This window comes from Haliotis rubra, unplaced genomic scaffold (genome assembly GCF_003918875.1).
Source record: "Haliotis rubra isolate DU_JTF1 unplaced genomic scaffold, ASM391887v1 Scf115, whole genome shotgun sequence".
In the NCBI taxonomy this organism is placed as follows: Eukaryota; Metazoa; Mollusca; class Gastropoda; order Lepetellida; family Haliotidae; genus Haliotis; species Haliotis rubra.
The window spans coordinates 1,095,547-1,107,968 of NW_025765059.1; the positions used below are offsets into that span (position 1 = coordinate 1,095,547).

Here is a 12,422-nt window from a genome sequence, read left to right on the forward strand (position 1 = left end):
AGTAGTGTTTTGGTGTTTTTTTAATAATGTGGTTCCGTTTTCGCCAGAAAAAATTGGTTCCGTTTTCGCCAGAGTGGTTCCGTTTTCGCCAATTGGTTTTTGGTACCGTTTTGACGCGGTTCCGTTTTAGCCTGCACCCGCCAGAGCACTGCAGTGACGTCATATGAGGAACGATTTTCAGTTAGTTGTATAGAAAGTGTGTAGCACGCTCATCATTTTGATGATTTCGCGACATGAACGACGACATGCCGAATCGTTGCTTTGTCGTCAATTGCTCCTTTGGGGTCGGGTGATGGGTGTCACCATGCACAGATTTCCACAGGACCCGCAGTTCGTGCTAAATGGGTTATGTTTGTGAGTGCGAAGCGAGCGTTGTGGAAGCCTAAAACGATATCTTACTTGTGTTCAGATCGCTTCACGGAAGTTAAAGAATCAAAACTACTTACTAGTTATAGTAAAATATGTATATGATTGATGACCATAAAGATTTTCCATGACACAACTTGTAACATAACGATTTCTTCCTCGGAAGTGAGGTTGTGGTCGAAGTAACAATAATATTGTAAGTAGTATTATATTGACACCCACCTCGCTGCCAGGAGAGAAATTGTTATGTTATACGCTATGTCATGCAAAATCCTATTGGCCACCAATAAAATACATATTTTACTACCAGTAGAAAGTAGTTTTGATTTTGTAACTCGGTGAAAACAAACCTAAATAGCATTTATCCACAGACTGGCGGATGTTCCCGACAGGGCGCCGCCATTTTTGAAAATCGAAAAGTCTGTTAGAATTAATGAGATTATAGTTTGTTTTCATCAAGTTAAAAAATCAAAACTACTTTCTACTCGTAGTTAAATATGTATTGGAATAATAACCAAAAAGGATTTTGCATGACACAACTTATAACATAACGATTTCTTCCACGGGAAGCGAGGTGGGGGTCGAAGTCACAATACTGCGAGATAAATTTCTTGCTACATTCACATGGTTAATGTCCACTCACCAGTATGTAGATACTAGTCAATGTGCGTCTTTATATTTGGTCTTATAATCCTAATTAGTTTATTATCATACTTTTATGCATTTTGAAACTAAATAAAAGCTGACGATCTGCTGATAATTATAGTGAATTTATAACAGAACTGTAATATCTAGACATTTTATAGTTTGCCAATGTGAATCATAATTCGCACACACACCTAGTGTATATTGTCTGTCTCATTACACTTCACGGCGAAAACAATGATTCTGTTGAATGCTACGACAAATAAATAAAAACAAAATGCAAATATTAAAATTAAAACAGATTAAAGTTATAGGAACAATATCAGGCCATTACCTTGTTTGAGGAATGTATCCATCAATATCCACAAAACTGTTCCAAATGATGTGTCTTTTAACAGTTTAATATACGAAAAAGTGATAAATCTTTTCAGGTATTGGTGTATAGTCTCATTGGTCACCCAAGATAGCACACCTGGCAACTAATTGCATAATGTCCGCCTTTCATTAAAAACAGTAATTTAGTTAGCCAATAATGGGCAATCAATCAATGTATTGCCGGTTAATCCTTTGAAAGAAGGACGTTGTTTTTACGCAGACACCGACACGGCAGAGTGTATTCAGTATAGATTAGTAAATCTACATACATAAACACTACCTTTTGACAATTCCGCTGTGTAAGATAAAAGTAATTAATCAATCAGCGTGTTATCGGTTAATCCTTTGATCGATGTTTATAATGTTGAATATTTACTCCAGACACATGAAATGCCAAATGGGAACCTTTGTCGGGTAATCTAAGTGTGTTACCACTGATTATACCTGTTATAAATTCATTAACTGACCATCAAGTGAATGATGACAAATAACATGTGTAGGTTTATACCACCTAACACGGGTTACAACAAGGGAGTATTAATTGCTGTATTGCATGTGAAAACTTATGGGCCGACACTGTTTTGAGAATACAAACAGATTTTTACATGACATGATTAAATATCGAGGTAAAAAAACACAGAAATGGGATCAATTTGGATCAGTCATTATACAAATAGGGCCTAACGACACCAATCAATTGTGACAGAAGCGTCTATGAAAACAAGTTGTAACTCGGAAACTAGGCAAAGCAGGAGACAAAATTAAATGACAGTAGATTGTGAGAACATATAGCTTTCATTTTCCACAACAATTGTCACGATTTCAGGTTTATACAAGCCTGTAAACAAGATAATTTACCCCTAAAATGTAGATGAATTCTGCATCGGCCCTCAAAGCTATTCCTCATATGACGTCACAGAGTCGCGCCGCTCTGATTAGTTGAAATTTCGTTCGCGGGTGAGAATTGTGCACTGTTGTCAAAAAGGTCGATTTAAGTCAATTAAAGGTCGAAATGAGTAGTTTTAATGACGGGGTTTCATTCATAACGATGCCAGTTAGTGATTTATGTATTTTTACCCCTAGGGTTTATGTGACCTTTAAAAACAGCAAAGATGCTGCCGAGATAGAAATTGCCGATTTCCGACATGTTTTTCAAACAATAGGGTCCAACGAGTCCGTTGTATTCATACGCGGGGATATCGGTCACTTTACTTAGCGGTCTTAAACTGCCATTTAATTACGGTTTTGATGAGCTCTCAGCCAATCAGAATCGAGTATCACACAATGTCGTGCTAGAATACATCATATCATTATTATTGAGCCAATGTGTAAATATTCAAATTGTGCATTTAGTGGTATTTATATCGTGTTGTAGCTAACACAATCTAAACCATGATACAAGCTACAGCACATTGCACATAAAGTATTCTGAACCACATTTCAATGCATTTTCTGAATCAAGAGTTTTCTGAATCGACATAAATACATTTATCTGTTTCATCTTTTTCGTGTAAAAATTGTATCCTTCAACACAGACATTCAAAGCGAGTCTCAATGATAATTCCATTTCTCGGTGGACGTTGTGTGTTTGTAATAGATTGGTGCAATAATGTTCATAGGTTATATGTGTCGTGAGTTGGTTCCAGATTATAAAAAGGAAGCGTTATATTCTGCATTTATCATAAGATGGCGGACCTCCGAGGGGACATGCTATGTTTCGCACATACAGTCCATGTGCGTGGTGGACCTGCTTTCAAATTTTGTCTACAATAATTGTCTGAGATTACCCCAATTCATAAAATGTGGCGTACATTTTGCTACAATAATGACACGGAAGATCCTGAATAGTCTGTCGCAATTGTTTTAAAAAGGTTCTAACGGCATACATGGACTCGGTAGGGGAAGTAACCGAATTAGGGCCAAGAATAATGGGGACATAAACATGTACACCAAGTAAACGGGACTGGAGAGAGGGAGACTGAAACAGTATGTACGTAGGTAATGTGCTCTGAATTATCAATTGTTTGCAGCTAGGCATATCAGATCTACTTTATCTTAAAATCACCGATAAGATGCTAGTTTTCTGATTTCAGTTCGTTAAAACACTAAAACGTGTACATTTGCTGCAATAATGGAAAGGACCAACTCACTACTTCGTTACAAGAGTTAGCGTTGCGACCATGTAGAATGAATAGGCTACTGCCATTTTACTAAAGGCATGATACTTTACTGCCGTCGTGTTGATGCCTCGCGTCTCATCTTCAACGAGCAACCAGTAGCAGCAAACCGTCACAGCATTGTTCTTACACCTACGGCAACCTAGGCATCCTTGTGAGGGGACAAGGCTCTAAGTTAATTCATTTGCGTTTATGAAATGTTGAGACATCATATTCCTCATAGACTTCCGGTAAAATCTTGGAATATCATCTGAACGATTTCTTCAGCCGTTGTAAAGGAAGAATCTGTTGAAACAGTGTTTGTCGGCCTGCAGGGTTATCTCTTGTCTTTGTTCTTCAAAGCGAAAATGGTGTTGGCGGCGACAACGCTGCTATTTAAGACAACTTGCAATCTCTTGTAGAATGCCCTTTGGGCTTTAATCCAGTCTATATTTAATGTCCTGTCGTCGGGAATGGCATGGAATTGACCATGCTTCCTCTACTCCAACTTCAGAGATTCACTCATACATGTTGGTACTCTTTGTCAATAAACTGTACTTTACACATCAATTTGATAATTATGAATGTAAAAGCGAGTTGTACTATATATTATCAATAGACATACTGATTTACAGAAATGTGTTTATACTTGAAGTTACGTATGCACTATATGCACATGCAACAGAGTATGTGATCATCACTGTGAATTTCGTTTCTACGTTGTCATTGCACATTGTCGCTCTTGTTAAATAAATAGCATTATGCATCACGGTTGTTGTTTCCCATCGCTGGAATATGTAAAACCTATAGTATGACATAAGCATTAGTGTTAAGACTAAAGACTGATTTATTGTTTCCATCGTCACTTCAGTTTATCTGTTCTGCTGAATATCTATGCAGTTATACCAATGTTCTACATATTACATTGCGCTATTTGATGAACACAAGAATATTGATACTGATGTTTTGATCCACTGTTGGCGTTTAGGCAACACCAAATGGATACGTATAGCTTACAGCTCAATGTCTTCCCTTTTCAGGCGGGGATTTTACAAGCATTCGTGAGATGTCCTCAGTCAGAGGTCTGCCAAGTCAAACTTCTGTGGTCACCACAACACTTGATACACCATCACCTGGAACTACATCATGCACGACAACACTCCTGCCACATACAACGACCTCTCCATTATATAATCAATCACCCACTTCGGCAACATTAACAATATTTGCTCAACAAATCTTACACAGAATGGTCACACTTTCAAATCAAAACGAAGCATGCATGCACTTGAACAAGAATGAGGGTGATTCTCTTCTGTTGGAAAACGATATTGTTCTCAATATCACACGTAAAGTGCAGATTTATCCTTCAGATCTTCAAACCAGACAAATAAACTTACACTCACTCCAGACTCTCACAAACACCGTCCAGGCTCTGCCTGCTGAATGAACAAAGTATGATGGTAACCGGCGCAAAAGAGCTGGTCACGAATCTCAGGAATACGAGACTCAACCTACTCCGTCGCCATCTGGACTTCATTAAAGATCAGCTGAATCCCCTGCAGGTCCTCCAGGATCAACTGGTGAAACATAACGATGTGAGTTGGCTTCAACTTCAAGAGAGGACCCTCCTCCACAGAGATCCGGATTTGTTCAGGATGGACGACTCTTCCTTGAGCCCGGAGGAGCAACTCCAGCATCAAGCAGCTCTGCTCCAGATCCAGGCCTCACTGCTGCACAATGATGCTTTACTCACACAGAACAACCACAACATGACTGCATGCCTGGACGAGGTTATGATGAGTGTCCTATCTCTTAGGGAAGACGTGCTGCACTACGAGCGTACTCATGGATTGTTTCCTTGAAACACAAGCAAATATAACATGGAAACACATGTACTTTATCGATAAAAAGTATAGATTCTTTGATACGAACTACATTGATAATATCATTATGTGTTGTAGATAACGAATAAAAATCAATCTGTAATTTTGTACAAAGAATAGATATTGAACGAATATTAATAAGGTTTGTCAATAGTCAAATAAATTGACCTTGTATACACATATGATCTCACTCGTCTCGATTGCAGCTAAAATAAATTTGCTGGTGTTGCATTTACCTCAACCTATCCAATAAACCCTTGTATGCTCTGACAATCCAACACTGGAAAGGCTAATATGAAGTGAAGTTGGTTTTAGATTCAACAATATTCCATCATCGTACTCATCGAACTTAACACACTGTAGAAATGTTACACCCTCCGGATCGGAGGTGAGGAAATATAACAAAACCAGCACAATTAAGGTTATTGCTTGTATTGAAGCCCGTTTAACATGGCGTAGTAGACTTCGTCACGTCATGTGACAGGTGATTATCAACAAATGACAATACGTTACTGGCGCATCGCTCTGTCACTACCATGGTAAAAACTAGATCTGTATGTCACTTTATCATGTACAAGTAATCTGTTGTATCATTCATCTATTTTTATCTATTATGGATAATTTAATAGCATGTTACAAGAATAGTTCAACAGTAAATAAGGACACAGCACGTCAAAAGGTAAACCATACTCCTGTTCTGTACACAACACTCCATTGTAATTAGTAGCACTTCTTGTACACACCATATTAAAGACGACAATTATTGAAACATGTTATACCAAACCTACTGTGAACAGGCATTTACTATGTCCAGGCATTTACTGTGAACAGGCATTTACTATGTCCAGGCATTTACTGTGAACAGGCATTTACTGTGAACAGGCATTTACTATGTCCAGGCATTTACTGTGTCCAGGCATTTACTGTGAACAGGCATTTACTATGTCCAGGCATTTACTGTGAACAGGCATTTACTGTGTCCAGGCATTTACTATGTCCAGGCATTTACTGTGTCCAGGCATTTACTGTGTCCAGTCATTTACTATGTCCAGGCATTTACTGTGTCCAGGCATTTACTGTGAACAGGCATTTACTGTGTCCAGGCATCCTATCATCATACAGTTAATACAAACAATGCACCACGAGTGTTCGAAAAAGTGAACAATTAGGAGATAATCCTATTGTGTTTACATTTTGGAAGTGATTATAGTTGGTTGAACGCTGCTAAATGTTTCATTTAAAACCTCACTCGTTAGCGTGAGGTTTTAAATGAAACAGTTAGCAGTGTTCAACCAACTATAATCACTTCCAAAATGTAAACACAATAGGGTTATCTCCATTCTACCATGACATATGCACCATGAATAAAACGCGTTTTAAATATGCACTCATTGCCCTTGCGTAGTGTTGTTTACAATTGCAAGGGTTAATGAGTGCAAAATATTCCTACGTGCAGTGAACCGGCTCTCAGAAGTGGTTATTGAAAATTTTTCACTTCTAATTTTTTAGTAACAGCCAATCAAAAAAGAACATACTTAAATGTCATGGTAGAGTAAAGCATCCACTTTTGGACATAAAACTCCATGGGAAATCATAATTGACAAAACAACATATCTTATGCTCTGGGCATATATGAGCAAGACAGAGAATTGGGGATGCAAATACATAAAACCATCAAATAAGTTGTTGCTTGTATTATGTAAAGCCAACTGAACATGGCGTCTTAGATATGAGTGCCATGACGTCATCGTGATGATAATAATCTCCAAACTTTTAACACCTTGTGACAAACTTTGCTGGTTTCCTTCCAGCTGTAAACAATTATTTTTTATAAACAAATAATAGGGATTCCCTATCTGCATCCACAATGCGCCACATTGGATCAAAGTTTTGACAGTGTTCAGCGTTGTGTCCGTTTGCCATCGACGATCTTGCCCACAGAAAAGAGCCAGCATTCTGATTCTGATGGGGTATATTTCATTCATGGCCAGCCCGAGCCCTGGCAGCTTCACGTGCGGGGTAAGGCAAGGGCAGGGTCGTCAGTGACGTAGGACACAACACAGGCCTGTTTGCCATGACTACATGGACGTCAACGAAAGAAGCGATGACAAGTGACATAGATTGGGCGTGTTTGGGTGTGTGTCGTTTGTCTACAAGATGCTATAGACAAGTACTTCCTTAAGTTAGTGCTACAATTCTGAGCAGGGATTTTAATTTGAAATTACGATTTATCGAACTTCCGAAGACCATAGCTCCCAAAGTACGGCTTCAATTGTTGTTCTGTAAGTCATTTTATAGAATAATCAATTGGCTTAAAATGCATGTAAGTTTTATTGGTTTACCTTGTCATATCGTATATTTTCTGGAAATGGTCTCTTCCGTTGCCATTTTGTGGTGTACTTTGTACTTATAGAATATTACATTCCACACTTCGTTTACCAGTATAGGTAATCAGAAATAGATTAATGCAAATCAGTCGGCAGTTAAGTTGATCGATGGGTCGAATCCCAGAATCAACCTGATTATGATCCTTGGTATGTCACCATCACCCGTAAACGTGCCAAAACACCGAGTCATAACGTGCCCAAACACCGAGTCATGTTATCTCAACGAGAGGTTTGTTTTGTACCTGGCGCACGTAGAGTGATGCTAATTGCGGTCCTTCGTGATCACCAGCGAGATAACTTGCTTCAAATCTCATACATGACATCCTGTATACTGATATACAAATGGCTGTCTACAAGCAAAGAACTGTTATGACTATATCGCTTTTCATGTGCGGTAAGTGTACTCCTATTACTAAGTCCTAATAAGTACAGTGTACGTATGTACGTACGTAACGTACGTACGTATGTACAAGTATGTATGCATGTAGTTATGTATGTATGTATGTACGTATGTACGTATGTACATGTATGTATGTTTGTATGCATGTATGTATGTATGTATGTATGTATGTATGTATGTATGTATGTATGTATACATATGCTTTTCTATACAACAAATTACGTAAAACGGTACCTCGCTACGGTGTTATGACACTGATATAGCCATTATTACAGGAAAACTTGATTATATCCTTGTGTTTTAATTGGCCCACTTAAACAAAAACATATCATAATCTGCATTTGTTCTTTTCAAACAAATGTCTGTCAATAACGCTCACACCTATTTCATCGGTCAATGGATCAGTGTAAATCCGGTTTGCATTCTTTTGAGAGTGACCAACCAATTTCAAGCTCAACCGATCTGTCTCGATAGACTGATAGGTGGACAGGGACATATACACGTGTCTTACCGCTGGGGATATGTTGCTTGTTCAATTAGAAATTAACTCGCCATTTGATCATTATTTATGATTATCCTGATGTGGATCGATGTCACGTATTATCTTCTTCAGTGACGACGCATGTTACCAGCTTTTGATGCCGACATCATCATTGCCTAAGGAGACTGAAACGACGTTCCAAGAAATCTCTACAACGATTCTGACGACACAAAACACTTCACCGAGCTCCCCCGAGCATCCCGTGACGCACTATGCTAATGTACACAACATGACAAATGTACAGACATCTTCTTCCAGCCTGTTACAACCAACAGACACAGATCCTGGTGTGTTCCACAGTACAGGGGAAACGACAGGTTCACTGGAGACCACCGATACAGAGACCCCAGGCATCTACACAGAGACTCCGAGTGAGCACACAGATGATTCACAATACCATACACAAGATCCTAATATTTCTACAGGTATGGTATGTTCACATAATGGATATTAATCAAACTATTTGTATTTATCACGAGAAATGAAACGTTTACCATACTTTTCTTACCGTATATATTTACCTTAAAATAATGTAGTAATCGATTATGACGCAGCAAGTTTAAATCCCACTTCCTATTAATTGCATGTTCCGCAGGGTGTCGCTGAAGGCTGTTCTAACGGGAGTAGCCTGTCGCGGATTTGGATCTGTTTCAGGGCCCAACATTATTATTATGACCCTCAAGTTGGTAACACAATCCCATACATGTTGCTTATACAAAAGACACACACGTTCAATCGTAGGTTAACACGCCTAATTAATCAAAGGAACGCGAAGCAAAGAATAAAATACATTCAATAATTTAATTTTATAATCACTAATGAAGTTTGCCTTTCAATCCCATTTTGTACGACATTTCAGATATCGACAGCTCGAATACAACACAACATCCGGGCCTCGACAAAACGAGCATCAAGTATATTGCTCTGGGTGCATCGTGGGGCTTTATTGTTATAGTGTTTGTTGTTGTGTCCGTCGTGGTGCGCCGTCAGCGGGCTGCCAAACGGAGAATGGTCCTGGACAACGATGACTCAGAGACTCTTGCCGCCGACTCTGCCATGATAAATGCTGAAACATTCGTCAAAGCTACAGCTTACAGAAGTACAGACAACATTGCCATGCAAAATCACGCGTTTTCGGAATAGGAACAAAATGTGAACGACTCATGCTTTTACGTGTACTTCATTAAATTACAATTATTTTATTCTTTAACTTGATGTTTCAGTTGAGATAATATAAGTTCTATACCAAAAGGAATTATAATGCAATGTTGCATATAATCGGTGCATAATATGAAAGGGAATGGCATGATAAAATACCAACCATGGTGCTGTTGTACAGAACAACCTTAGCGCTAAGATTACCTTAAGTCTATGTTAAGTTATGGGAGTTAAGATCACGTTAGCGCTAAGATCGCTTTGTACAACAGCACCCATATCTAAATACAACGCTAAACTGTTAATCGCGATAGAGATTTTGCTGGAAAAAGGTCGAGTTATCAAATGTTATAAATATCTGCCAAAGATATGACATATAGCCCCGAACAAATCTGAGGCAATGAAGACTTCCGCAATCATTCTAGACCACAGGGGCGTGTCACGCTTAGAAACAGCGTTAGAAAGACATATAGGTACATATACCCTACCCTAGTACTATATAGTACTAGGGTAGGGTATATATACCTATATATACCTATATGTCTTTCTAACGCTGTTTGGGCGGTGGGGTAGCCTAGTGGTTAAAGCGTTGCTCGTCACGCCGAAGACCCGGGTTCGATTCCCCACATGGGCACAATGTGTTAAGCCCATTTCTGGTGACCCCCGCCGTGATATTGCTGGAATATTGCTAAAAGCGGCGTAAAACTAAACTCAGTCAGTCAGTCAGTCTAACGCTGTTTCTTAGCGTGACACGGCCCTGTGTTCTAGACTTGATCTCGACTCCTTATTCAATTGTATTGGCTTGGGCCTGGGAGACAGTCTATGGACTTTGCTCAGTTTGTTTTTTGTTGCAAAACGGTCATTACATTACGTACACGTTGCATGCTTGTAACGCCATAGGCAGCAGTATGGCATCTGTCTGTAAATAATCGAGTGTAGACCAGACATCCCTGTGAGCATATATCGATCCATCTAATGTGTAATGAAAGTGCTTGTTTAACCAACTGTGGCTTCAGAGATATCTGTTACACAACCTGCAGTGAAAGTTCTTGTGTTCCAAGGGAGAAAACTCTTGCTGGTTCATGGTCTATACGAGTGTTGATTCTGTTTCTCATGAACACATATCTTAATACATTACTGGACAAAGTCGCCCTAAAAATCTACAGTAATTGTATATAAACACTGTTCATATGGTTCTATAAATTACATTTCAACATCATGGTCAATGAATTATAGATGAGAAGTCAGATTTATAAAAAAAGGCTTAAATTGTCTTTTATCAGGTAAGTTCGAATTCAGCATGTCTTCTCTTTCATTTGCGTGGCACAAAGCTTTATTTTAATTGGGTTTTGCGTTAGCTTCATCGAAATAGATCGCTAAAAGACATTTGACAGCACCGTAAACAAGCATTGTAAGGGACCCATCTACCCTTTATCAAAATGTGTGTACCTTAAAAGACACCTGGTATTGGAAATTGTACTCTCAGTGTCATTATACCTGGCATTGATACGTCCATCGCCTACGTGGTCTAGGGCATTGAGTATGGAGCCGGGCTGCAGCGAAGGGACATTAATATGATATTAAACTTGTATTTTCACATGGCAAGCACTGTAATATAGCCGAAAATGCACGCATCCCCGTACTCACATACACTCATACACACTCGTATACATACGCGCACGCACGCACGTACACACACACACACACATACGTACACGTACGCACTACAATAAGATCGACGTAAAATCTCCCCAACAAGTCCGATGTCGCTCTACGTTCAGAATCACATAGCTCCTCGCTTGTCCGGATGATCTCCCTTTATACAACCATCCGTTACTCACTCGTGTACAATCCAGGAACCAGATGTACGTATTGTGTGGCAGATGGTGAATTGTTACAACACATGGGTATGCACAGCTCAGCCGTAATTCTGTTAACCAAAATTACATAGCATTCTTTTCTGAAACCGCCTCTCATATATTCGGAACGAGATAGGGCTATATATATTCTTCGCCAAGAATGTCTAAATATATAAGCTCAGAGCAAATGACAAGCGAAGACATACGTGTTGTACAGTTGCAGTAAAGAAAGCGAATGGACCTTCCAAACGTCAAGGAAAACCAAGTCCTATGGATAGTCAACTTCTTTATTGCAGTGAGTGCGACGTTTCGGTGTAAGTACTTGCTTGATAACGGAGTTATTTAAAAGCCGCACTCATTGCATAAAAAACGTTTTCCTTCATCATTTTTCTAACTTCTAAAATGCCCCTCAAAGAAACTTCTAAACGTCGATTATATGGGTCCAGGAGATATGCCCTGTAAACATCAAGAGGTATTATCGTGAAGATGTAATCGGGTATCACATCAAATTGTAATGACCTGAACGTACCGACTTACATCAAATATATGCTACTGTTTTTCCCAGAAAGCAGTACGATGCTATGCCACATAAAATATGATCCACAAATAATCAAGTCAGACAAAACAGTGGTTCATGGCATGAACACACCCC

At 39.1% G+C, this 12,422-nt stretch overlaps 1 protein-coding gene across 1 annotated transcript; it reads left to right on the forward strand.

The window, feature by feature from the left end:
- Positions 1 to 8,056: 8,056 nt before the first annotated feature.
- On the forward strand, positions 8,057 to 9,966 carry LOC124254831. The gene is made up of 3 exons (XM_046688682.1): positions 8,057 to 8,209; positions 8,829 to 9,181; positions 9,616 to 9,966. Exons 2-3 carry the CDS (start codon positions 8,854 to 8,856, stop codon positions 9,897 to 9,899), a joined length of 612 nt encoding a protein of 203 aa, XP_046544638.1. The 5' UTR covers positions 8,057 to 8,209; positions 8,829 to 8,853; the 3' UTR covers positions 9,900 to 9,966.
- Positions 9,967 to 12,422: the final 2,456 nt, after the last annotated feature.